The sequence below is a fragment of the Lasioglossum baleicum genome, chromosome 15 (genome assembly GCF_051020765.1).
Source record: "Lasioglossum baleicum chromosome 15, iyLasBale1, whole genome shotgun sequence".
Taxonomy (NCBI): Eukaryota; Metazoa; Arthropoda; class Insecta; order Hymenoptera; family Halictidae; genus Lasioglossum; species Lasioglossum baleicum.
Genome location: NC_134943.1, coordinates 1,957,536 through 1,984,607, shown reverse-complemented (window position 1 = coordinate 1,984,607; position 27,072 = coordinate 1,957,536). Strand labels below are relative to the sequence as shown.

Sequence of the window (27,072 nt, the reverse complement as noted above, 5' to 3'; positions counted from 1 at the left end):
TTTTTAAAGAATACAGGCCTCATCAGACCTGATCATGGTTTTCTCTAATATCTTTTGCTATTATAAATAATCAATAAAATATTCATTAGATTGGACACCTTGTATATTAGAAAATAGAATAATAAATGCTCTTGCCTCTATAGTATACAGAATACTGTTTAGTGACATATTAAACAATGAAAATGACGATACAGATTATCAAAAAAATATCTTCAACCCTTGGAGATGATTGAACCCTTCTACAAATTATAGTCTTTTCTCATTTTATACCCTCTACATCTACACTTACACACACACAAACCCATTGATTTTTATATTTTCATTAGACATGATGGGTTAGGTAAAAATTCACTTGAAAAGAACACTTGATCGGTTTGATCGAACAGTTTCTACCAGTGGCAGTAACACTACTTAAATAGTACAATTATCTTTCGTTACTACAATACTTTTGCACGTGAAAAACCAGAGATCCCAACTCTCAGTGACTAGCACCAATACACATCTGTGTACCGTGTACTTTGTGTTTAGCTGTACGTAACCAACTTTAATCTTAAGAACATATATTTTTATCCTTGGTATAGAATTGATAAAAACATAGATGGCTCCCAATCTGGTCGCTTAACGCAACGAGACTCGTCGAAGGATTTAGCGGACCAAGATTCCGAGAAAGGCAAAGAATGCCTGAAAAAATCTAAGACAGAAGAATCGGAGAAGGAGCCGCCAGCGATTTTGAAGTACATCAAGGCACAAGTGAAAGACGTGTTCCACGCGCCACTGGCAACGTTAGTGAAAGGAGCGGTGGTGATGACAGAAGAATTGTTCGTGGACGTTTTGCCGGTCGCCTGGGAGCTTTTGTTAGAATCTAATCAAGAAGTAGCAGCATCGGCTGCGTCCCTTTTCATAGTCGCGGCGGTGCGAGCTCCTAATCAAGCGAGCGAACTGATGCACCATGGTCTGCAGCACAGCGTCACGAGCGTGCGAATAAACGCGATTTTACGTTTCCAAGTTCTGTGGAAGCTACGGTATCAAGTATGGCCGCGAATGGAAGAAAACGCTCACAACACCTTCAAGGTACCACCGCCTGGAATAGAGTTCACTTTGCCTTCTCCGAAAATCGGCATCGAATCGTTGCCGGTTGTCGATCCGCCCTGGATGCCGCAGGTCAAGACCAAGGTGGAAGAAGTGACGATCAATCAGGAACACCATGTAAGTCTGCTTGGCGCTTTAGCAATAGCTTCCGTAGTATAGATCATAGCTTTTCAGTAGATTAAGTAGAGTATATTATGACTATTACTTAGAGGTCTCTGGTGACGGCAACGAAAACTCGTAAGAAGCAGCAAACTGAACTCATAAAAAAGGCTTTACAGGCGCAAGACGATAAGAAACGCGAAGAGAGGGAGAACTTCTTGATCACGACTATACCCATTACCGTGCAAGCGGCGTACGAACCTAGTCCTGTTGGGGATGACCACGATGAAGGTGAATAATAAAATTATATCACACTTATACATACTAAACTTATTAGACCAGCCATCGGCAGGTATTGCCCTATGCAGCACTGCTCTAACTCTTCCCAAAGCAATCAAATCACGCCTAGTCAGGCCACTGTGGTCAGTCCACAAGGATCAAAATTCCATTTAATTTTGTTAACACTTCAATATGCGAATATTGAACAACCTCACGATAATTAATATCTGCGTGATCGAGACCCTTCGATCTATTAGCTAGCTATGGGCACGTACCGCTCTGGCTTCGCCCAAAGCAATCAAGCCGCTATGCACAGAGATCTAATGATCTAAAACAGTGTTTGCCCACAAGAGTGAACATTCAATTTTATTTTGTTTCCTCCACAATATGTAAATCCTAAATAATATTACAATGAACATAGTATCGACAGTCCACCGCTCTACCAACTGAGCTATTGTAGGATCTTTTCTATCTGTATGACCCTAATCCAGACCTGACCCAGACCACTAAATCTATTAGAGTAGATATCAGCATCTACTGCCCTGCAGAGCACTGCTCTGATTCCGCCCATAGCAATCAAGTCATGCTTTCTCAGTCCACTGGTTTACAATAGTATTTGCCCAGAAGGGTGAAAATTCAATCTAACCTTGTTAAACCTTCAATATCTGAATACCGAATAACACGACAGTAATTGATATCTCTGTGATCGAGAATCCCTAGACCTATTAGAATTGGCATCATCAAATACTTCCCTGTGGAGCACAGCTCAACCACTGTACACAAACAGAGCAAAATACAAGTGGTCAACAAGTTTCCTAATTTTATTAAACCTTCAATAATTACATATTTTAAAACGATCACTTTAAAGTGAAGCTATTCGACATGAACGTGCATGCTGTACGAGTGAACTTATTCTTTAATAATCATTTTTCAACGCTTTTGCTTTCATTGAGATATTATAACATGAATACTCGGTAATCTGTACGCAATGCATGTCGTAATTTTTTGCCAATATTTTATAAACCAGTCAGGTGCAATTTTAATATTAATAATATTCATGCTATTAGCAATTTTTTAAAACATGTAGTTATAATATGCTCGATCGATTCACAATGATTACGTCACGATAACTTTTTATGTTCTCATATGGATACACAGGGTGTCTCAAAAGGAGAAAGCGTTATCGAAATTTCTGTTGTAAATTGGTTTTTATACATACTTGCAAAGAAAAGAGGCTTAAAAACTTTTCGTTTTCTTTGACAAATAAAACAAAGTAATCGTAAAAAGTAAAAAAACTAAGTAATTGTGTAAAATCCTTTTTCAAGACTGGTACAATAAAAATGAAAAATTTAATAAATCTACGAACAAAATTCGTATATCCGTTGAAAGGAGAACAATTTCGTCTACTATAGGAAACGTCGGTGATGAAGACGGAGGTGAAACGATAGCGCGGAACACAACTCACCACAGTCAATCAGCACCCTCGTTATTCCCCTCTTCATTATGTTCGGCGATTGTCCAAATTATTCATCTACTCGACGATGCTGCTGTTTCCGACGATGGAAGTGCCGTTTACGAGGTCGCCTATCAAGTAAGAATTTAAACGAACCAATTTTTTATTTAACGCGTACGCTGTTCAATTAATATTAATGGATATTGTAAAAACTTGGTACGCCATCTTAACTTCGTGCAACTGGCTTTATATTTTAAGGCCTTCATTTTCATAAAAAATTAAACTTTCAAAATGTAAACTACAGAGAAATGAACGAAACGGAATAATAACTACAATCATCTCCCTTGTTAATAGTATTAAAAGTGCACTGATACCTTTTCATACTGCTAACATAGTTTATTATTTTTCCAGTCTAGTGAAGAAACGTTTCATCTCGGGTAAAGAGACATGAACATTTACTAATTATTTAATATTTTCTTTAAATACTATCTGTTATTCCACTCTATTTCCTTAATTGAAATGTATGGCACTCGAATCGCCAGCTCATATTATAGGATTTTGTGTTCTAAAGAAAAATACGTTTGCGCAACAAAATGAATAGTATCTTTTCCCATTAGGTGATCTGGAATTGTTTGGTCGAAGACAGCGCTCTGTTTCTCCGCTACGTATTGGAACGCCTAACAAGAGACAAGCAGGAACTCATGTTCAAAATTTTAAGGCATCTCATTCGATTTGTACCGAAGTTACCGCAACAAGCTGCCTTTGCTTTGTACAACTATATAATTGGATACGTCATGTTTTATGTGCGCTCTCCGCATGAAGAGGGCCAAAAATTAATTGGGACTGCATTATCCATACTGTGGATGGTAATTACATTCAAAACTATCAAAATTAATGAACTCCACGAAATAAAATCTGTACATACACTTCATACGTTGATGTGAAAGAGCATGGATAATGGCTTTAAATATTTCGATTCGAGAAAATCGATATCAAATTTATATGAAACAATATTGTTATATAGGTAGTCCACAGTGTACACGGAATAATGTTTAAAGATCTCAAGCAAATATTACGGAAAGAACAGTGCGACGCTTCGATTTTGTTAACGGCAAACGTTCCATCAGCAAAAAAGATTGTTGTCCACGGTCCTCAAGATCCAGATGCAGGAGGAATTCCTTCGCAATTCCCCGTGCAAGAGGACACGCAATTCTGTCAAATTCTTCGGGAATTGTTGAGCTTCTTTGGTATCGAGGAATCGAAACAGCGCGAGTACTTCCTCGTCGACCACAAAACACGTTCGTATAAATTCGAATTACTAGTGTTAATTAATATTTGTTGTTTTTTTACATCTAAAACGAACGCTTTAACACTAAACCTACTATCCCCGGTCAAATGATAAAGATGCTTTCATTGAAAACGATTATTATTCCTTTATTCAAGGATATGTTATAATAAAAATTACACACAACCCAAATAAATTCAGTTGCACTTTCAGTGCACGGTAGGTTTAGTGTTAAAACCAATTTAGTGTTAATTAATTGTTATAGCATAATATTATGAATTAATTTCAGACCAAATTCGCAACCCATCGTCGTACGTTCGGGATTATTATTTCTTCAAAGGAAGATCTCAATTCTCCGAAATCGAAATAGTTCATATGAAGCCGGAGGACGCGTTCAATGCTTTGCAACGCCAGGAATTGGTGCACAAGTTCGTCGAAATTGGCAAAGTTCTGCTGACATGGGCGATTTTAAAGAATGTCGACATGGTAGTGCAAAGAGTTGTCTTTCTTCACGAGGAATTAATGAAGCTTCCTTCGTTTCCGAGGAGAGCTTTAGAGGCAGACCTGGACTTGTACAAAGGTGGCGAAATTGGCAGAGTAAGTGACAAAGAGAAACTAACTTAAGATCCGCAGTTTAGTTGCGACATTTTACAAAATCTGTAAAATGTATTTAAAAGTATGTATGATGCTGATATGAAAAATGACTGAAAAATATGTTTTCAATTTAGGAGCTTCTTGGCCTGGACGTAATGCACAAGTTTATGTGGGTAAAATTAATCGCAAGAATGTTCGAGGCAATGGCTGGCAACTTCGCTTATTCCGGGGACATCCATTTGTTCTTGAACGTTTTAAATGGCGCAATAATCATTCATAGCGAGGACTCTTGTATTCTGCGATACGTTGTTGCAACGTACATAAACGCGGCTCACAATTTCAAGAATATTTTCTCAACAAATGGGTACTTGCTGATTATACCGACGCTGCTACAGTTGTATTCGACTCATCAAACGAACAAATTAGTGACAACTACTGTGGAATACGCTGTTAAACAATTTTACCTTATGAATCGGAAGCCGTTCATCCTTCAAATGTTTGGAAGCGTCTCGACGATATTGGACACGGATGAAACTAGCGTTCACGGAGAAGCGCACAAGGTATTTTATTATGACATCACGTGACTATCGGAAGCTCTTTAACATGTTAACTGTCACGTTGTGCGTGTGTGAGTAACAATATTTTTTTACTGAAGAAAAATAATTTTTACTAGGACCTAAGACTACAGAAGATTTAAAGAAATAATAACTATGTTAAATTTTATCTTTTCAATTTCGATATTGTTGGATTTTAATAGTGTGACAATGAACGTGTTAAATCATTGACTTTTAAAAATTGTAATATAAATATTTGATTGAGCGCTACTCAAAGAGCTCGAGAGAAAAGCAGAAGAATGTTGATAATTAGTTAATAATTACCAAATACACATGAATATAATGTTTGTATAATTTTCTAAACGATTGAAGGTTCCTGCGACGTGTTTGTTCAATTTGTTGCTAAGTTTGGAAACCCCGTCACCGGACCCTTTAAACATAGACGAATTGGTGAAAGAAGAGAAGCCTTTGAAAGCCATAGACTTTTGTTATCACGATGAAAACGAAATGGTCAATGTCTTAGACTGCATATCACTTTGCGTGATGGTGATCGCATACGCGCCTGATTCCGTTAGGGGGCAACAAATGTTGGTAAGGAGAAACAATTTTATATAGCAGCTACAAAAATATTTACAACCTGTGGACATGTATTTCACTGAGTCTTGTTAATTTTCTAGATTACATTGGAAGCGATACTGCCGTGTTACGTGCAACAAATTCAATCTCCGACTTACAACAAGGACGGGAAGACTGAGAAAGAAATAATAGATCAGTTGGCCATAGCTGTTAAAACTTTGGTTAATAATTCGGAGGCACTCACGAAGTGAGTTTCATTGTTCTCATATTATTACATTATTCAACCATGCAATAGTAAACATAAACATTTACTTACTTTGACCACTAATCTACGCGATTCATAATATAATAGTATATATCTTTTAAACCATTTTTCGTTGCATCTGTTCTTTGTTATTCTATATTATTATTAGTATTTTCAAAGAAAGGATAAGTAACTCTACTATGAATTTTTATGCAAAATAAAAATTTTTGAATATAATGTACGAAGACTGAAAGTTAGATAAAGTTTACCTCCTCGTCAATAGCACTAATATTTCAATATTGAACATAAACAATTTTATCTAATTGTACTTTTTACTGTATTTCTCAGGTGATCGTTGCATTATCTCTGACAAAATCAAATTTTTACGTGAACATTCTTTTTTATCTCTACAGTTAAACTTTGCTAAATAAAATGTACACCCCTTACAGCAATATGCGCTAGCCTTTTCGTTAATAGCAATTCACATTTACATAGCACCCTAACTCTCTTTACTCCATTATAGTACTTCATAGTTGTGTTAATACAACATCCATAAGCGTAAATTTCATATAAAACGAAACATCATTTTAAAAAATAGAAGAAAGCTCGAACACTAATTGGTCAATCTTTTAAATAACATTCTGTGTGGGAAATTCTTTCAGATATTATAATGGTCCACAAAAATCGAGTCCCGAACATAAAGGGTCTAGTCAACGGAACTATGGCAAGGTTCCATATTCGCCTGGCTTTGATTTCGAAGAGGACACACACGCCACGAAGTACATGGAGCATAAAATGAAAACCTTTTATGATAACGCGGACGCAGAAAATTGCCATCAAAATGAATTTCGTCGACCACGCGATACGCTCCTAAACATGGTGGGCGATTTTGTGGCTCGATGCTCTGCTCGTTTGGTGGAATTAAACAAAAAATCTCAAGATGGGAAGGTGATCGAGTTATTGGACTCGAAATGTCACATAGTAAGTATTTTTTATTTCGCTATTATTTTCTCTCAGGGTTAGTTCTTTATGAGGATTTCTGGAACTCTTTAATGTGATATTCTGTAGATACTATATTTAACAAAAAAATAGATTGATTAAAATTGTAATAGTATTTTGTGTGTGTGTGTAACAGCGATTAGCAGATATCGCGTACAGTCTTCTGAAAATCTCGCCATACGATCCGAGTACAATGGGATGTCGCGGTTTAAGAAGATACATGAACGATATCCTACCTTCAACCGAATGGTCAAACGACGATATGAGGCCTGCGCTAACTTTGATTTTGAAAAGACTCGACAAGACCTTCAGCAAGATACATAAAAAAGCCTCCATCAGAAGAAATACCGATTGGATTGCTGCCGGCGATCTCTTGAAAGGAGTTTACGAAACTCTATCCAGATGTCCCTACATTGCACATTTTCAATTTTGGAAAGCACTACTGATTACCTGCCAGGTACTGTAGTTATACTTGTGTCATTTCGAAAAATCGTAAGACTAGTTTCGTTCCAAAAAAAAAATACAAAATAAATAATAATATGAAACTGGTAAGAATAAGCAATCATTATTTAGTAACTGCAAATATTCGCTTACAGTCGTTGATTATCGGAGACGTGCCCGTGGAGGATTTAACTTCCGCTACTGCAGCTACTTTGATGAACAAACTCCCACCGCCACATTTCTGCTCGACGGTGCTTCGACTGATAGCGCTTCATGTTATATCCCTTGGTGAAGGGTATACTCTCGAAAATGTATGCATCAGTCACTCCATGTTTGCTACTCAAACCAGAACGGAAAATACGCTACTCAACTTGCTAATACCACTGTTCTTACGCGTGGGAACTGGAAGGAAAGGTAAAGAATAAATACATACAAAAACAAGTCGAAAAAATGAAATAACATTTTTTCGTTTGACGCTTCGTTTTCGAGGAAATCAAAGATCCATCGGGTTCGCGTGCTACAGTATATGCAGAAAGTAGAATTAGTTGATCATGACCAAACGCGTCAGACTGTTCCTATCTAACAGCATGCGCTACATTTTTAAAACTCGATTTTCACGAAAACGAGGCGACAAACGAAAAAATGTTATTCCCGATTTTAGAGTTATTTCTTTCCAGATGTACAAAAATTAAGGCAAACGGACATCAATTTTGCTTTGACTGCTGTGTTGAACACACTGTGGCCACCCAGCACTAAATCAGTGCCAGTAACCAGTCAAAATTTAAAGACCACCACAGAAATGCGAGCGGGTAGTTTAACATTTGTAGCACGAGATTCAAAGACTTTAACGAAAACGTCGTTGACGTTGTATCAAGTGGCCTTCTTAGGTAACGAAACGTATTTTAAATCAAAGTTGTGCAGAATTCCAATTAAATTAGTCCACAAATTATAATTACGAACTGGTTCAATTATATTAATTTGAGTTATGCTGTAATTCGCAATTCAAATTCTTTTCTCTTATGTCTATACATTTGACCTATTTAATCAAATTACACTTTTATTCATAATTGTAAGTGAAATACGCGATACATTTAAATTACCTAAATAAATTAAGGATTAATTCATTAGGCACAACTCTGTTTTACGCTGTTAAAGCACAACCACAGAAACCATAACAGGCCTTGTTAATAATAACGAACGTTCTTCGTTTCCCAGCTTTGAAAATTATGATCATATGCTTCGAAACGGAATTAAAAACGGAGTGGCCAAGAATTTTGCGCACAATGCGTCTATTAAACAAACGGAACGAAGCTTCCACCTACCTTTGGAATTTTATAGAATTTGTAGTAACTCATCGAACCGCTTTGTATATTCAAATGCTTCCGTTTACCGTGCACAAAATTAACCAGGCACCGATTTCGGAACACGAAAGGAACATGCAAAGTACAATACGCTCAAAAATTAACGGAGATACTAAGACAGTACCAAAATCGCGTAGTACTCTCTTGACTGATCTCATACACGAACTGAAGGATCTCAAAGAAGAGATAGAGGATCGAAGACTCGGTTCGTATATTCTTAATTCGTGTTCTATACAGGGTGTAACCTTCCGGGGAGATAGCACTGGGCAAGGGATGATTCTAGATGTAACAATAAGTCAAGAAAAAGAAATAACATTTTTTTAATAAAATCAAGCTTAGAAAACCGTCGCGTTCGCGTGTTTCAATAACTTTCTTTCGATATAAGACGTTGGCTCGGGATGGCTTTGGGTGGGCCGAGAGCTTACGAGTTCCATAAAGTTGTCCGGCAGACCACAAAGTGGTCGACGATAAAAATATAGAATTGTATTTTGGTTACAGGGAAATGTAAAATTTTTGAAATCGAGAATATTCATTATTTACTCGATATTATAAGACAGGGACTTGAGGGTTGAAAATTTGGTTATAATATTAATATAGAAGACAAAATTATTGATCTTACGCTAAGTGACTTCTTGTTATTTTCAGACGAAATGCAACCAGAACCAAAGCGAAGCCTAGCCGACATGCATGCGAACGAAGGACAGCCTCGTACTCAAAGACCATCATTACTGATCGACCTTCTGACCGGCGACCATGGATCCAGAGTTCATGCGAATCGTACGCCTGCAGAAACGCCGATCTCTCACTCGACAGGTCCACAATCTGCATCTCATTCAACTCATCAATCGAATTCGAGCAGTACCATGAAAGGAACGCAAGCTAGTCAAGTATCTGCACCACCTAATGGTGTACATGCTGCACGGGGTACGATTTCATTCATATTATTCCTTATATATATCAAAATGATAGTAAATATTCTAAATAGAAATTTTTCTGAAGCTTTTGTACCTCAACAGAAACACGTGAAATAATTCTGTAAAAAGTAAATGCAATGCACAAAATAATATATTGTTGGAAAGTTGGTCTTTTATTATTTTTTGGGACAATCACAGCAAGTTGATATATCTATCTTTGATAAAAAGTTGCGATCTTTGATTTCGTAAAGTACACAGATTCACTGACTCCTCTCTCTTGGTCTATGGGTTTAGTGAGGTAATATTAATCCAACGATAAAACTGTTTCGTTTCGTGACAATGTTATAATTAAAACGACGCCAAACTGGTACAATCCAAACACAATTTCGATAATAGTAAGACTATCTGATCTAATCATTTTAGTTTGTTCAGATAATAGAACAGATATCTAGACACAATGATAGATTAAATCGCAACCGATTTGCACAACGAATCGTGTTGGTTTGCTTTCTATTAAACTGTTTGAATGTAATTGTCGATTGAACAAGCAAATACATTCCGAACTGTGTTCACGTTTCGACTCATTCTAATCAGAAAAATGCCACAAATACGTTGTTAAAAATGTCATAGATAATATCTATGTAATTGAAAACAAAAATTCCCATCAGAACAATGCTAGCTTCTACATTTTGATTCTGCGAACTTGTCGATGCAACCTAGTCTATTAAGAACAAAACTAAGATTGCACAGAGAATAAAACCATGCTCATTACTATTTCCAGGATCGATTTCTAGTACGAGCGTGGGATCATCGACTCTTCGCGAGGCCAGTGACATCGGCACCGCCGATCAGCACACAGATCATCTGCCACCAACAGGTATCGACATTTATTTTCCAGAATTGACCTAACAGTCCCGAACTTTAAATACTTTCAGTGCGACTGCAAGCCTCTCATAAATGTTTCGTTGTTTTTCTAAGCGATTGCAAGACGTTTACCACAGTTGGATCGAGCCATTGTCTACAGGACACTGCGACGGAATTTTCAACGTTTTCGCGAAACCCTTTTCTTTCTATCTGCAACGTTCTTCTACGTTGCCTAACCGAAGGCGCATCGCTTCATTTCATTCCGTCAAAATAGCGAGGCTTGCGACAAACTCTCTCCTCCGTCTCCAAATACTCTTTTTCTGTTCTACTTGATTTTTTACCGATCGAGCCAGACATTAGGATTAGCTTCGACTCGGTTTGCATCGCTTACACTTTTTCTTTCTCCACTTTTCATCGTTCGGGCCTTTCCTGTTTGATCGTATATTGACACATTGATCATTGCGTTGCTTTCATTGCTAGCTAGGGAACGGAGGTAAGCGGAATCTACTAGTAAACTCTGACAAAGTCTATGATAAACGTCCTGCTGGTGTGTTCCCTTATCACTGAACTGCGGATGTTTATGCACGTGATATATGCAAAGAATATTATAGGATTCGTGCACGCACAACACGCACAATTTCACGAGAAATGTCATACACATATATGTATAGGATACACAGGGTTCAGATGTGAAGGTATAAGAATATGCCATATCTCTTCCACAACGGACTATTTACAATAAAGACATCCCATTCTAATAATTAAACTGCGGATTTTATGCATTTATGACAAAAATGAGCAGGTGCTATTCGATACAGTAACAAGATCAAAAGAATTCGAGAATGACAATATATGTATTTTGAAAATGTTCGAATTATTAATGAGAAAAGTATATTTGTAAAAATTTTATTTCGCATAATAATCCGCAGTCTACTAATAACAATCTAATACACAGCAATTTACGTTACAATTTGTTTCCGATTGATTTCCAAAATATGAAATTGTCTATGGCTGTTTTGGATTACATTTAATAAGTAAAAAGTCTTTATTGTTTAAAATGATTTAGATTTGCAACACTTCTTAACTAGTAACTGGTGGTAGAATCGAAATGGGGGTGACTCTACATTTAAAAAATAAGTCGAAAATGTAGAATAAAAGTTCGTTCAATAGAAACCGTCTGATGGGTCTGCTCATGACCGACCCATTCTACTTCCTAGAAATGCTGATTTGATGCTGAAAAGTCTAAAGTGTCCTACTTCTATGAATTGTTTCTCTAATTGCCTGCCATCATACATATCAAGATCCAAACAATTGAACTCAATTTAACTCGAGTACCAAATTATTTATACATCAATTATTTACACAGAATACTAGAGGTACATTATATTAATAATTCAGAACGGTACTATATGTAGGTGCTTCAAATAAACTATATTTTTTTAATATATCGATTAATCAGATCATTGTTCGTATAAATAGTCAGGTGCGGTCATTAAAATCTCAACAATCTCAATAATGTAATAATTCTTACACGAAAAATGAAATGTTTTACAAGTTTTTAATGACAACACCTCAAACCATTTAAACTCTTAATGATTCTGGATACCGATTATACAGGAGTGTAGAAAACGGTATGTTGGTCCGTAAAACAATGTAATTGCACTTTCTATGCGTGTGCACTTGCGAGAACATACAATCGTAGAGTTCATAAAATCATGCAAAATTTTCCTCCATACTTTTATTCTAATTTCATCTTGGGTAGATATACATGTGTACAGTAGTCGCCATAGAATTCGTGGTTCAACTTTCACATAAACATTAATCTAAGTGCAACTGATGTATCAGATCATATGTATAGAGCTGTTGTAACCTAACTCAGATCATGATAAAACAATTTAGTATAGCTACTGTATGTAGAATATCAATATACAGAAATATGTATTTTTTATAAATAATCCAATTTTATTGGCCACTACCGTATGTATCTCAATAAAGTTTATGTAAAGCTATTCCTATTGTAATAAATGCTGGAGGACTTATTTAATTTACAAGATGCAAAAACATACAGGATGCTGTTACAGTATATTCTTTAATTCCCGAAAATATAAGAACGCAAAATATCCGAAATAAAAATCACGTGTATGTGGTTTTCTTGTAGACAATAAAATCGTAGTGGAGATCAACATGTTCGGATACTATACACGTGCATGAACATCCGCAGTCTACTTGTCACGCTTCTCCGTATCTCGTATAATAATTTTTTCATATCTTATTCACCTTTTTCTGTGTTCCTCTCGTTCATACATGCTGCTATTTTATTATTATTTCCGTGAACAGAGATTCGCTGTATTTTTAAATAGACACGTTAATAAGAAAGAATGTAATTACAGCTTAGTCACTATTTAATATTTATTAAACAATTAATTTCACAATATTATTTCACGATATTTAATAAATCTATAAAAATGACATTACTTATGGACACCCCAAATATTAATACTTATTAAATAGTAAGCTGTAACGATCTATTCTTTGAAATAGAAAATTCGCAATCAAGAAAATATCAATATAATTAATCAAGAGATCGTTACTGTGAGCGATTCTAATAAACGAATGAAATGAAAAGATTTTTAGTTTAAATTATCGAAGGAAGCTTATACAAGAAGAATGTCCAAGAATTTCATGTTTGTCGGAAACAAACTTTAATTTGTTTTGAATTTTTTATTGTTTCGGACGGTATAGCGACTTCCATTGTACATGAATCTCATTTTCACGGTGTTCTTTACTAGATTCTACTTTATATATAGTTGCTGTTTTCCCGTCACGTTTAGTACACGACCGTAATCAATTTCTATAGCAGTATTTAGACAATGGTAATGTCCAACAGTTGGTATCCAATTCGTCGTTACGTAGATATATTTCACCACAACGTAGTTGCTTCGACTCTCGACTGCTTTCTTGTATGACTAAATCACACGACAATCTCTCTAATCAAAGAAGACCAAAACAGATGCATACGTCTCGTGTGTGTGTGTGAGCGTGTGTGTCTGATGTTTAATCCCATATGATTTACACATCCACATATCGCATAGGCATCTTCTATCATTTTTCATAAACATTGTTAAACAAACTTCCAGTCATTCTGTGTCGCAAAACTTCCATAATCGAAGCAACCCCGTTCTCGCCACCCTCTACAGAAACTACATTAACACGCTAATGACATGTTCTTAATTACATGTGTCAGGTCTGGGCAACATCTTGCCCGCTGTCGCTTCACGACTCCCACTACCGGTGTACCGGTTCCCCACTCCTAATCTCCCAACTTCCTTCTACACCACACAGCATTTTAGTAGGAAGGAGTAGGGAGAGGAGTCTACGGCTCGCGAGCTGTAAATTGCCCACGCCTAACATATATGACGTTACACAGTGATGTGCCAGATCGTGCCTTTGGCGGTCTAAAATACAACAATTTATTGAGTAGAATTTAATTATGTACAACGAACATTTAATAAAATCCGCGAGTTATATTTTTTAAAATTTACACAGCTTAAAGAAACGCGTATAAACTTAATTGATTCTTTTCTTTATGATGAATAATTCAAGTTTGAAGTTCTAATATTTTCTCTATCTACAAAATAGTTTTTGAATCACATTTATTACTTCTATGCACATGTTTCGCTGAATCTTTATTCTCTTTGATGTAGTGTATAGTGTGTCCTTGGTTTTTCATAAGAAATGATTACAGGACATGCAAAAATATATCATATTGAAAGGTAATTTCAATTCGTGAAATAGTACTCGTAAGTATCAAAACATTTACACGCACCTGTGCTTACTTCTTCGCATTATGGATAATAATTTTCCTTTTGGAAATTAAATATTTTATTACACAGGGTGATCAGTAACAGGTGGTACAAACGAAATGATGGTGATTATATATTTTAAAAATAAGTCGAAAATGGGAAATAATTAATTATATGATAGAAAATAATTATCATATGAAAAAATTATACTGTACATTTTCGACTTATCTTTTTATCACCGTGTATAAGCAACCGTCCACTACATATACATACATAATTAAATACAATACAGCATTCGTATAAAAATTTTGAAAACTTCGGTAACTATTTTATTAATGACTTTAATTTTAATTTATATAAAAATTTAAGTATTTAATCTAAATTTTGTATAATAAGAATAGTTTATGTAAGTGAGATTTCAATACTTCGATTGAGATTAGAATTGAAATAATTGAAATTATTGACATATCTATTGCTTCTGTTACATTGAAAAACAAAGCCGATGCGAAATTGTCGTTACAGAGTGTTAACGTAACAATAACACCAACACACGGTTTGTCTTATTTTTCGTCTTCCCCTTCATTCTAGTCGTTGAATGTGGCATGTTTCAGATAAATCCCAACCATCTTCTACTAGCGATGAACGTAACCATGTTAAGCCTCATCCTATATTAACTCATCAAAAGGCGCCAAAACTGCGCTTTCTCTCTTCCGTAGAATTTAGGCACTCATCAGGTAAATTTCGAGCCCCTGTTCTAAATAAATATTATATAGTTGCACTTAATAACGATATCTACTTTATCAGAATTAGAGTAAAAGTTATGAATTATTTAAAGTATATTTCTACTGTACATAATATGCATCAATTCCTAGGATACTTTTGGAAGAAAATCTAAACATTTTGCCAATAACTTATTAAAAGCTAAATCTTTGCCAATAAAATGATATTGTCAGAAAGATAACAATTCGGAAATTAATGAAAACTCATTGTCAATAGTAAACGAGATAGAAGCATTTCAATACGTATTGTATTTTGCTTACTTTTAACATGCTATGGCACAAGATTGTGTTAGTAATATTTCAATCTAAAATGTTTATTCACTTTTTTCCTCCTAATTATAGTTTCCTGAATGTTACTATTCTCAAGCTTGACTATCTCTCCAGGGTTTTAGGCCTTCATTGCATTATTTGGTTTTTTTTCTGTGATCATTAATCTGTTCAGTTCAATTTACACAGACCTTACACAGACATGAATAATTCATTCATTGTCATCAATATCATATTTAGTTATTATAGTAACTCGCTGTCAGATTAAGTAAAAACTGCTTTTTCATTCTTGTTATCATAAAACGAAAATCATGATGCTTCTAGGAGTCTACAATAACTATGTCATTGTTAAAAGTGGCTTATAACAATTATTGAAGTTTCATCCATAGGCAATGGCATATTTTCTATAACTAACAAAAAAATGATAGAAAATTTAACTTGTAATATCCAAGGAAAATAGAGTTCAAAATATATAACAAAATTATAATTATTAATAATATAATTATAATATAATAAACAATATAGAAAAAAATATTTTTGAATCGTTTGAATCATTACTTTTAAAATGAACTTGAACTTTTGGAAATATTATAGCTACATTTAGCAGCACTGCTATTGGCTATGCATAAAGAAATATATGTTACATTGGTAAAATGTTTTCTTCTAAAATATCCTTCATGGAAAATTAATAAAATTAGTAAAGAAAGAATTTTTTATCAGTATTTATTTGTTCAAGAATTGTTATAAACGAGCATGATGCACCTCAACAAAAATACCATTTAAATATTTCATATTTAATGCTTTTCTAAAACGTGTTGTATGTATTGCATCAAATTACATTACAATTATAGACCTGACAATTGAATAAATTGCGATCAATTCTTAAAAGGCATCTTCGTTTATAATGATTGTCAATAACAATAATGTTTGTGCATAACCATGACACTTTCAGATAAAAATGTATATATTCATTATTATTATTCACTTGATAGTATTTCATATTTTCATCGCACATTATTGAATGTGTATATGTATATTCTAAAGTACAATTTAGTATTATAAAACGGGGCACTATTGCACAAAGTTGTCTTATTTAACATTCGTATTTGTATATGTAATGATAATGTATTCTACTGACACACGAAAGCACTGTATTTCCTTATAAACATTTTTCGAAATAGGTATATGACTTATTGGCATGTATTAATTACATTTCTCTATCACTGTCATCGATTATATCTTGTATTTCATTTAATTTTCAACAACGTCGTTTGTTCACCTTTTCAAGCAATACATGTGATACATTTTTATTGCAACCAAGTTAAATATTTGAAAAGAAAATTGACTTAAAAATATAAATTTTATAACAAAATATATTCGCATATATAATTTGTAGCAAATTCATAGTTTGTCACTAATTTAGTGTTCACAATTTTACGGAAATAAAACAGCATGCTCTCTTTTTTGCCAATCTATTTACCTTGCTTAATTTTCAATTTTACTTGATTAATAATAATACATTTTACACTATTAGAAAAATAGCAACGTTTTCTTCATATCATTGATCTTTGACAACTAGAGAAAAAATTGTTGAATTCCCTTAATAACACTACATCGTAACTAGGCTATGAATTCCCATTTTCACAAGTAATTTTATGCAAATTAAGATAACGGAAACTATAACTTTCTGCAAAATAATTTATTTTCAAAATAAATTAAAACTGTCTTCAATGATTACGTTAATGTAAACATACTGTTTGCCTTGTATTTTATAAATCTTCTCTTGTGATAAACGCATAAACAACGTCAGATTAATCACAACAATTAATTGAAAACACGGAATTGATTGCAAGACGATTCAAATTGTTTTCAATGAAAGTTTTCCTTTTTATACATACTTAAAATGGTTGCAGTAAAGAACATATTCCATTTATAAAAGCCGTTTCCCTTGGAGGTCCTTATATTATTAACATTATACACATAGTTCTTATATAGTATTATTCATATATTCAGTATACTACAATCCTCTCACAGTCATTTTATCATATTTAAATAATATATCCGAGTAAATTTACAATTTTTCATACTAACTGAAACACTTCAAATCAGGTTTAATGTATTTTTAATACAGTTAAAAGGTGAGAACTTCTTAATTGCTACTTAAATATCTACTAGTTTCCAAAATAATATTATTTATCTATCTATCTATTATCTATAATACTCTACTTAAAATATTTCAATATTTTCGCCATTCAGTGGATGATATATTGCTTTCGAAACATTTTCTACCAAAACTAACACAAATCGGCTGGAGGATACGTGTGTAAAATATTTATCATACGATCGTTTTATATACACAGAATCCTCTTTTGAAACGCGTAGAAACACTAAGCTCTGGATTATATAAAAATTGATAATTATTCGATAAAAACGTCGTCACAGTAGACATAGTGCCATGTTGAAATGATTATAGCTCGCGGAACATTATTTTCCACTTTACTTCAAGAAATGCATCGGGCTGGAAATTAGTAATTTTGGAAAAGAAGCATGGATAGATCGTATAGCGAGGAATGCTCGGTAATGAAAGAGATCTAATCAAGCACTGTTTTAATAGGAGAAACAATGACGAGTCAACTCAGTCCGACAAACCCAAACGAAGACAGCTCAAACGAATGCCGACCAGACAAGCCTCGGTTGCAACGGTCTATGGGCCAAAGTAAAAAGACTTTCCGACTGAGGAAGAGTCGAAGGGCACATATCGAGGTAAGGAAATCTTAAAAAGTATCTTCTACAAATCAGAACTCAAAAGAATTAGGGCGCTCTTAACCCCTTGCCTTACATTTTAATTCCAAAGAACTCATATTAACACTAAGAAAATATATAGAAAAAAATGAATTCTTCCATACTACTTAGAGAGAAACAATGGATAAAAAGACGGTCTTTTGAAGAAAATTTTAAATGAACCACTTAAAATGATACTGAATTGCTGGAAACGAAATGTTAAAAAAGTGCAAAGGATCAAGGATATTAAACTTTACTTTTCAGGTGCCGCAACTAACGCAAGAACAAAACGAAGGGACAACGCCAGTTGTACAGCCGACGACGACTCAACCCTTGGTTCTAACACCGCCGACGACAACGATAGAGACATCTACTTTCAACATCCCTTCGGATTCATCGTCGATTCGTTCAAGGCGAGGTTCGACTATTCACCAATCAGACGGAGAAAGAAGCAACATCGCGCCGAACGATCAACAACAGTTGCACAGTAACATTCATCACCATTACCATTACCCTCATCACCATCACCACCATCTTACTCTTCAAACGTCAGACGTCTCGTGGGACGAAGACACTTCTAGCACGTCTGGTTACCGTGAATCGTATAGCATGCAGCTGGTGTCGCTGGATAGCAGCAATAATAATCGCGGAGTTCAAGCACCACCCTTGGCATCACCGGATTTAAATGACATGCCTTCGACCAGTAGCACCACGACAAACGTTATAGCCTTTGATGGCAGTTCACCTGACTGCTCTATCAACGGTAGTGGAGGAGAAAAAACCGCGTTGCTGACTTCCAGCCAAAGAACAACATCTCAACATTCCTTGTTAATATTATTTCCGAATCAGGATGAGGACACGTTGATATAAGTAATCAACGGACGCAGTCGGTGTTTTTCGTTACGAAACTGATTAAGGCATTCATAAACCTGTAATTGCTAACAAATTGTTTTTTATTTAACTAGGAAGTGTTTTCTTTTTACGAATAAGTAAAACTGTCGTATCTGGTATAGGATACTACAGTTTTCTTTCGATTTAAGTCGATGGCTCGGGACGTATTGCGGATGAAGAGAACATGGAGAATGAGCGACCCTCACATTTTGGCATTATTGTAAGCGATGTCGAGCGGACAACTTCGAAATAAGAAGAGGGGATAGAGATTTTCTTGTTGCGAAACAAACGTCGTCGTCTTATATCGAAAGAAAACTGTAGTCTCCTTTCACCGAGTAATTAAGAGTGAATGGTAAAAATTCTGTTAGCAGTTAAAGGTTCGGTCGAAAATGTAACTTAGAGAATCCCGAGTGACGATGTAGAGTGACTACAACTTAATAAAACGATTTAATATGGTCTTCAAAGTTTTCATTTTTTCCGTTGACCGGAAACGCCAATTGCAGGTACACATGTTCAAAGCCTAGCCATGTGGTCGATGAATACTTTGTAATATTTAGGGACTATATGTATAGTAAAATTACAGCCACGTGGATATTAGGCACAGATGTTTGTATGAGACGATTCCCTGTACAAGTAAATGCATTTGAAATAAATATAATTTATAAGCGTTATGCTGGACTTTTTTCTCTATTCTCCTGTATTTATTGCAATATTTATTTATTCTTGCGGTTCCAAGTGATTTTCAAATTTCTCTGGTTACTGCCATTTTGTTATTCAAGTTAAAAATCTAATTGTTTAGAAATGCTAGGTATTTCAAAATCAATCTAAATAAAGAATCTAATAGAAGAATCTAATAGATCCTGGGGAATCGCACGTATAAATCCATTCATTTTGTTAAAAATCTTAGTTCTATGTTTTACTGTTTAGAATAATTTCTGTCTCGAAGCTAGTCTTAAATATTCTACTCGCTATCTACGATCGAATATTCTTTCAAAATAATCAATATTATATTTGGTTTTACACAAGTGAAACATAGTTCTAAGTATGCAGCCATTAGCTCGGTATTATCTTCTTCTTCTTGTTTTATAGGATTTATAAAACATTAACAAATCGGAAATCGTAAATCGAAGTATATTCACACATATTGCAAAGGTTCCGAGTGATCTGAAGGTTCTCTACCAAGGGAAGAGATCATTCCATTGGCAGAGATAAAAAGGAAGCGAATCATCAGTTTGAGGTGTAATACAAAAATTGTGAACGCCAACTAACTTCGTGACTTCATTTTTCATGTCAATATACAGGGTGTGGCCGGGCGGGTGGTACAACCAGGGAGGGGATGATTCTGCATGTAAACATAAGTGGAAAAGAAGGAATAACATTTTTTCATTTGACGCCTCGTTTTCGAGAAAATCGATATTGAAAATGCAGCAAATATACGGGCTATTGATAGGAATCGTCTGAATCGTCTGAGTCGGTGTCGCGAAGCACGCGAACCCGACGGATCTTTAAAGTCTATCTTCTCGAAAACGAGGCGTCAAACGAGAAAATGTTATTCCTTTTTTTTCAACTGATTTTTACATGTAGAATCATCCCCTGCCCGGTTGTACCACCCGTCCGGCCACACCCTCTATATCTCAACAATGACAGTGTCTCACCCCATCGTAGCACAGACCCAGATATTGCTACAAGTCCGCGATATCTCCGCGAATATTCAAGGAGCACAACGATACACATACATACTTCAGTAGTCTATTTGCCAAAGTTACATTGATGTTTTTATTAAACTAGAACAATTTGTACTGCATCTTTAACACTAGGTTCATGAGACCCGTCGAAATGACGGGTTACAAATGTTTAATTTATGATTATTTATTAAGATACACACGTAGAAAACTATTCGATAAACTTATTTCCTTAATCATATATTATAATAAAAGTCGCTAAAAATTAAAATAAATACATCCTTGTCATTTTTATATAGTAAGTAACTAGTATTAAGAGAGAGAGTACGACAATATCTCACTCCGTTACCATTGCACGTTCCAATCATATTGATAACTTAATACAGAATTATTTATTTCGAGGCAGATCAACACTAAGATCAGCGAGCACAAACGACACTGCTGCAAACAAAGCTGTTCCTCTATCAAGTGCATCTGGATTCTCAACCAACATTGTATCCGCATTTGTATGATGATAATAGAAATATTTGTCACTCTGGGTCCATAGCGATGCTCCAGGCACACCTGCAGTTACCCAATCAGCAATGTCAGGGCCACCATGGGGGCTACTCAATTTCAATTGTCCCATGGGAAGTAATAACCTACCAAAAATTATGTTTAATAAACAATTACATTATAATATAACACAGTCTGTCCGAACTTTATAGCGTCACTCACTTCATAACTTCTTCTAATATACATTTGACTTGATCTGTTCCAGTAAACGCTAGACCTAAAGGCATAAATGTGCCCATGTCTGATTCCATGACAAACTGAAGATTCTTCTCTTTTGCTTTATGAGATTTAATGTACTGACTAGCTCCTATAATACCCATCTCTTCGGCTGTCCACATAATCAGTCTGTAAAGTATAAATTTAATATGAGGCTTATGTAACCCAGACCTAATCCAGAACTGAATATTTTTAATCTATAATTTCATTTTAAGAATAAGGAATTATTTTCTTCCAAATATAATAGAACATTACCTTACTGTTCGGCGAGGGCGAAAGTTAAGATGTTTCAACAATTTCAGAGCGTGCCATGAAACGAATGCACCACCCCCATCATCCATTGCTCCCTGGCCAACATCCCAACTATCCACGTGACCTGATACGACAACTACTTTCTCTGGCATAGTGGAACCAACTATTTCAGCTATTACGTTTCGTGATAATTCGTTTGGTAAAGTTTTAGCCTCCATTTTTAAATTAATTTTTATGGTTTCACCTAAAAATTGAAAATAATGTATACGTCTACATGTCTGTTATTCTAATGAACAGTGGAACATGACACGAAAATTATAACATTATAAATAATACCGAGTCAAGAGTGTACACAGCGGTAGTATCTCCTAGCTAACTGTCGCTCGGCGTATCCGACGATAAGGAGATACTACTATACATTGCAATTCAATTGAATGAACGAGCTGAATTACAAGATGATTTAATGCAATGTGATCGAATTACTTTATAATTATAATTCATGAAGTAATTCGATTGTAAACTCTACACAACTCTGCCGACGATAAAGTCGTTGCGGGCGCCCAAAAACCGTAAACAAGGCGTGCCGTCGTGTTGACGGTTGCGAGCGTTCACCTCGTTTTGATGCGTCGCGGTATTGAGCTCAATCAGCTGGAGTCGACGAGTCGAACAAAAACTGTAAACTGGCGGTCTAATGTACGATCGCGCGCAATTCCCGGTTGGAGTGGTTATAATTTTAACCATAGTTGACGATTGTCAAATTCAAATATACATTGAAGACATATAATTACGTATAATTACCCCTTATTGCTATTCTTCTTAACAGTGTTGAATCCTCGGGCGTGATACATGCAACTGGGATTTTAGTCACGTTTGCTGCATAACTCTGCATACCTGTATGCGGTGTATATAAAGAATACGGTGTAATTGATCTAATTAATGCAGCAACAGCACCATGTTTGGCTGCTTCTGATGCCCCACTACTTCTATATTTTACTGTTTCACCATATGAAACGAACATCTGATTATATACAACGATTTTTCCTGGTACCTAACAAAAACAAACACAAATTTAATATAAAAAAAAAACAGAATAATTCGCTTAAGCATTCTACAATATTATAAAGTACTTCATATTTTCTCCTTTCAAGCTCTTTGAAACTGTTCACAACAATAGCTTCAGCAGTTATTCCTTCGGGCGGAGTACCAACACTGTAACCTAATCCTAAAAGAGCTATTTTCTGATGTCTTGGTGCCAATAAAGTCGCAGACTCTGCTCCTCTAAAAGAAACGCGTTTCTATGATATAAACTATATTTATTAATAATTTCAGTATTTATTTCAAAAATTATTATTTCTCAAAGTTATTTTATACCGACTACTCGATTATTAATGAATCATTATCAAACATTACCTGACCCAGTGAGGTACACTCACAGGTTCCCCATGCACGTTTTCTAAACTAAACTCTATCGACTTATTTAATACATAATCTATCGCTTTCTCAAGCGTTTTTGTGCCAGTAAATCTTGGGCCAAACATATCCACAAAATTGGCCAGTTCGTACCAAGTGGTTCCTTTAAAAGAACCCGACAATGTTTCATTTATTATAGTGTGCACTAGTGGACCATAAGACTGAATTTCTTCTAACAGCTTAGGTGACAAGTTGCAAGATGCACTAGCGTTTCTTCTTGTGGTGACATCCAACGATATCACAAAGTGCATTCGCACTAGACACGCAATAAAAAGTAATCTTACGGAGTACAACATTGTGTTGACTATATAATTTGATAAACCTCACTTTCCTATTAACTACCCCACATTAAAGTAATTGATGATTCACTGTACTCGAACGCTATATCCGCGTACGCGTAGCAGAGGTTTTGAATGAGAGCCGAATCGGAATGTATCACACTCTGAAGAGTTCTTCCGAAGTATGAGACGCAGCGTTACCGCCACCGTTACCACTGTTACGAGACAGTGTATATTCCCCTCGAAGTGCTTCCCCCTCTGCCACTAAATGTGATAGATTCTCCTCGTAATGGGAATAATGCAACGTCGCGTATCCCCTCGCGTTGCTGATACCTAAGTATGTGCTTCGTGCAGAGAATCGCAAGAGGGGAGTTCGATAGTGGAAAGGGAAGGGTACATACTGTACGCAGGCAACGCTAATGAGGCGCATCATGCGAGCGGCGAGTACTATCGCATGGACATGGACAAAAAATACTACTACGCATCGCGTTGATTTTGCTATCTGTAAAATACAATATATCTTGCGATAATTCGGTACAAGAATTCTGAGAACACATGCACTGTTTTCAATAGTGCTACAATTGAACTACGATAACTCGAAAATCTATCATTCGAAATTTTCGAACTGGGAGCGCTATCTATAAATCGAAAACCTCTACAGAACAACAAACTTCAAAATCTTTCAAAATTGAGGTATAAACTTATTTAACTTGAATTATTTGTTATTTTACGTTTGTGACTCGAATTTGTGACTATAAATTAAAGATTTATCACCGAACTGGGAGCGCTATCTATAAATCGAAAACCTCTACAGAACAACAAACTTCAAAATCTTTCAAAATTGAGGTATAAACTTATTTAACTTGAATTATTTGTTATTTTACGTTTGTGACTCGAATTTGTGACTATAAATTAAAGATTTATCACCGTTACATACTTGAAAACTGTGACAGTTGATTGTTTACAGTCAGTATAATAATATCTGCGTCTCAGCTGCAAGGGTAATTTAAAGTAAAACACTGACGAAACAACTGGAGGAACTATTCTCCCCGTTAATATTATTCTATTATATTAATATATAACTATTATATTCCTTAAAAACTCCTTTTCAAAAACTACATAAAATAAAATTTCTACAACTCGAAGATTTTAGCCCTCCTCTCGAGTTTGAAATTACCAAGGATCGATTGTATTAATTACATTTAGAAACGTAAGATTTCGGTGATCGTCAGCAACAAATTTTATATTTTGAAAATTAATTATAATTATTTAATATCATCAATAGTTATTATAGATATCATATCCTATTTAGATTAGTATAGGCACTGAGCAATCTTTTGTGCAATAAAGTAACGTTATTAGTAAAAGAGAGGAAATAAGAGTGGTCTCACGGTTGACAAGGGATGTTAATAGACCAATCACCTAATCAGGCCTGCCCAACTGGCAGTCCACGAGCCACATTTGGCTCGTTCTCCCACGTCCTTATTCCGCTAAGGTGCGAAGTGATGAACCCCACTATTTGACACAACTGTACCTCCTGAATCGCATGGCTTTAGAGATGATAAATGCCTAAGGCACGGACAACCATGTACATGGTATGTATGTATATATCTTAGAATGTATTCCCGTAGGAATTTTTGAACATTTGAGGACTCGAATTAAAGCGTAGAGGATGATACTTTGCCATAGGGGCATTTTGATTTAACAGGAACACGAAAGTAAACAGAGAAAGGAAAAAAAACGATAGAATCCCATCGTCAGCTGGAACAATATTGACCCGTTAAAATTTTAAATCCTGCAATAGAACCACAAAGTCTAAAAGAATAAGGCTAGCAGTCTTTAATAGTATCTCGTCGGTGCTGGCAGTCTTTAATAGTATCTCATATACTCTCTGGTATCTCTATCGGTTCTACCATGGACGTAAAACTGTTAGCCATGTGGTATTTCAGATCACTGGAAATTCCACATTATCCCCGCGCCCGTTCGCGCACGCTTACTGGTCCCGCTGAACAGCATGTGCTGGCAGCACTGACGGGTGCTGGCAGTAAGAGTGGATTTATAGTAGAGCAGCGAGGTAAGCTGTGCGGTGAACAAAAAGAAAAAGAAAGGAAATACATATGTACTTTTTCCTTAGGATGTGTCGAAATGTTGTCACGAATGTTGGTTTCTTTTCACCGCACCGCTATCATCGATGCTATTGTCAGGTCACCGACGAGATACTATTAAAGACTGCCAGCCCCTGTGTTATTCAGCGGGACCGGTAACCGGGCGCGACGGGCACGGGGATAACGTGGAACTTACAGTGATCTGAAATACCACATCGCTAAAAGTTCTACCAACGACGAGATACTCGTCAAGTAGAAGAAGAATGATATAGTATTTACCCATTCTGTAATTGCCTCATAATACTATCACCGACGAAATACTATCCCGTCTCTTTACCTAAATAGAACCAGACGATATATGACATTGTTCACGCCCGGGGAAAATCAGCTTGGATAATACATATATTTTGATCTGAAGGAAGGTAAAATTGCAAAATGTTGTGAAAGACAATAGGTATAGGAATAGAATTTATTGAAAAATCAACATATTTATTAAATGTGCAGCTATTAGCTCGATATTATCCTTTATTCATAAGACACTAAAAGTTCTTACAAATAAAGGATAATACCGATTGCCCAGGTCTCACCACGAGGAGGTTGCTGCACGAGAGACCCGAAAGGGAGTCAGAACGAATGCAATATTCCTTCTGGCTCCCTTTCTTACAGCGACGCACTTATACTAAATTACGCACGCAAGTCGAGCAATTATAGCGGAGCAAAAGGTGTGAATCGGAGAAGAAGTCTCCGATCCACGGGGGATTAAAGACAAATCAGGCAGAAGGCTCTGATTCTTTCAAAGTGAGAAACAAGAGCGAACCAGAGCAGAAGGCTCTGGTTCGAAGGTGACGCGGCGCGTACAATGCTTGCAGTGCAGCTCCGGTCAGAGCCGATACCCGACGTGTCCTCACCAAGAGGAATGGACAGTGAGAAGTGTTCAAACGTAACACCATCTCGCTGCCAACTACCTGCCACCAGGCAACGCAATGCATTGAGGTAACGTGGGTAGGATGACGAACAGAGAATTTCTCTGCCAACTACCTGCCACCAGGCAACGCATTGCATTGAGGTAACGTGGGTAGGATTACGAACAGAGAGAATGGCAATACGAGTGAACAAGTCTCAATGAACCAACCCTCTCAATGTATCGACGCCCACTACCGGCTCCAACCGGTCTGGTACATACAAGCAAGGTCCGACACAGCAGAAGGCTGTGTCGGAATCAAGCAAACGAGCAAAGTGAA

At 35.8% G+C, this 27,072-nt stretch overlaps 2 protein-coding genes across 17 annotated transcripts in view; one reads left to right on the top strand and one right to left on the bottom strand.

The window, feature by feature from the left end:
• Unc80 (unc80, NALCN channel complex subunit) overlaps window positions 1-19,942 on the top strand; it is a 50,843-nt gene extending 30,901 nt beyond the window's left edge. For 9 of the 16 annotated variants that reach the window (XM_076439466.1, XM_076439459.1, XM_076439458.1 and 6 more), the window contains 19 exons: window positions 582-1,206; window positions 1,299-1,479; window positions 2,880-3,058; window positions 3,538-3,786; window positions 3,945-4,218; window positions 4,495-4,802; window positions 4,934-5,359; window positions 5,726-5,944; window positions 6,031-6,176; window positions 6,836-7,154; window positions 7,309-7,629; window positions 7,769-8,027; window positions 8,291-8,500; window positions 8,829-9,179; window positions 9,620-9,898; window positions 10,670-10,765; window positions 15,167-15,289; window positions 18,216-18,364; window positions 18,647-19,942. In XM_076439466.1, coding sequence (XP_076295581.1) covers window positions 582-1,206; window positions 1,299-1,479; window positions 2,880-3,058; window positions 3,538-3,786; window positions 3,945-4,218; window positions 4,495-4,802; window positions 4,934-5,359; window positions 5,726-5,944; window positions 6,031-6,176; window positions 6,836-7,154; window positions 7,309-7,629; window positions 7,769-8,027; window positions 8,291-8,500; window positions 8,829-9,179; window positions 9,620-9,898; window positions 10,670-10,765; window positions 15,167-15,289; window positions 18,216-18,364; window positions 18,647-19,252 — 5,320 coding nt within the window. In that variant the 3' untranslated portion in view covers window positions 19,253-19,942. Of the gene's footprint in view, window positions 1-581; window positions 1,207-1,298; window positions 1,480-2,879; window positions 3,059-3,537; window positions 3,787-3,944; window positions 4,219-4,494; window positions 4,803-4,933; window positions 5,360-5,725; window positions 5,945-6,030; window positions 6,177-6,835; window positions 7,155-7,308; window positions 7,630-7,768; window positions 8,028-8,290; window positions 8,501-8,828; window positions 9,180-9,619; window positions 9,899-10,669; window positions 10,766-10,866; window positions 12,169-15,166; window positions 15,290-18,215; window positions 18,365-18,646 lie in introns of those variants that run through there. The other 7 variants (XM_076439472.1, XM_076439464.1, XM_076439461.1 and 4 more) reach the window with 6 other exon arrangements.
• A 1,064-nt stretch (window positions 19,943-21,006) lies between these two features.
• On the bottom strand, window positions 21,007-24,034 carry LOC143216435 (carboxypeptidase Q-like). The gene is made up of 6 exons (XM_076439481.1): window positions 23,389-24,034; window positions 23,106-23,256; window positions 22,777-23,026; window positions 21,982-22,222; window positions 21,673-21,855; window positions 21,007-21,596 (listed from the first exon to the last, which is right to left on the bottom strand). The coding sequence occupies exons 1-6, from the start codon at window positions 23,742-23,744 to the stop codon at window positions 21,344-21,346; spliced, it is 1,434 nt and encodes a 477-aa protein (XP_076295596.1). The 5' UTR covers window positions 23,745-24,034; the 3' UTR covers window positions 21,007-21,343.
• Between the last annotated feature and the right edge of the window lie 3,038 nt (window positions 24,035-27,072).

Excerpts from the sequence above, each read along its gene's own strand:
- LOC143216435 (XM_076439481.1), bottom strand. The coding sequence starts at position 23,744 with ATGTTGTACTCCGTAAGATTACTTTTTATTGCGTGTCTAGTGCGAATG. Across the intron at positions 23,027-23,105 it reads TTGAAAGGAGAAAATATGAA|GTACCAGGAAAAATCGTTGT; the intron begins GTACTTTATAAT and ends TGTTTTTGTTAG. Across the intron at positions 22,223-22,776 it reads AAGAAGAATAGCAATAAGGG|GTGAAACCATAAAAATTAAT; the intron begins GTAATTATACGT and ends TTCAATTTTTAG.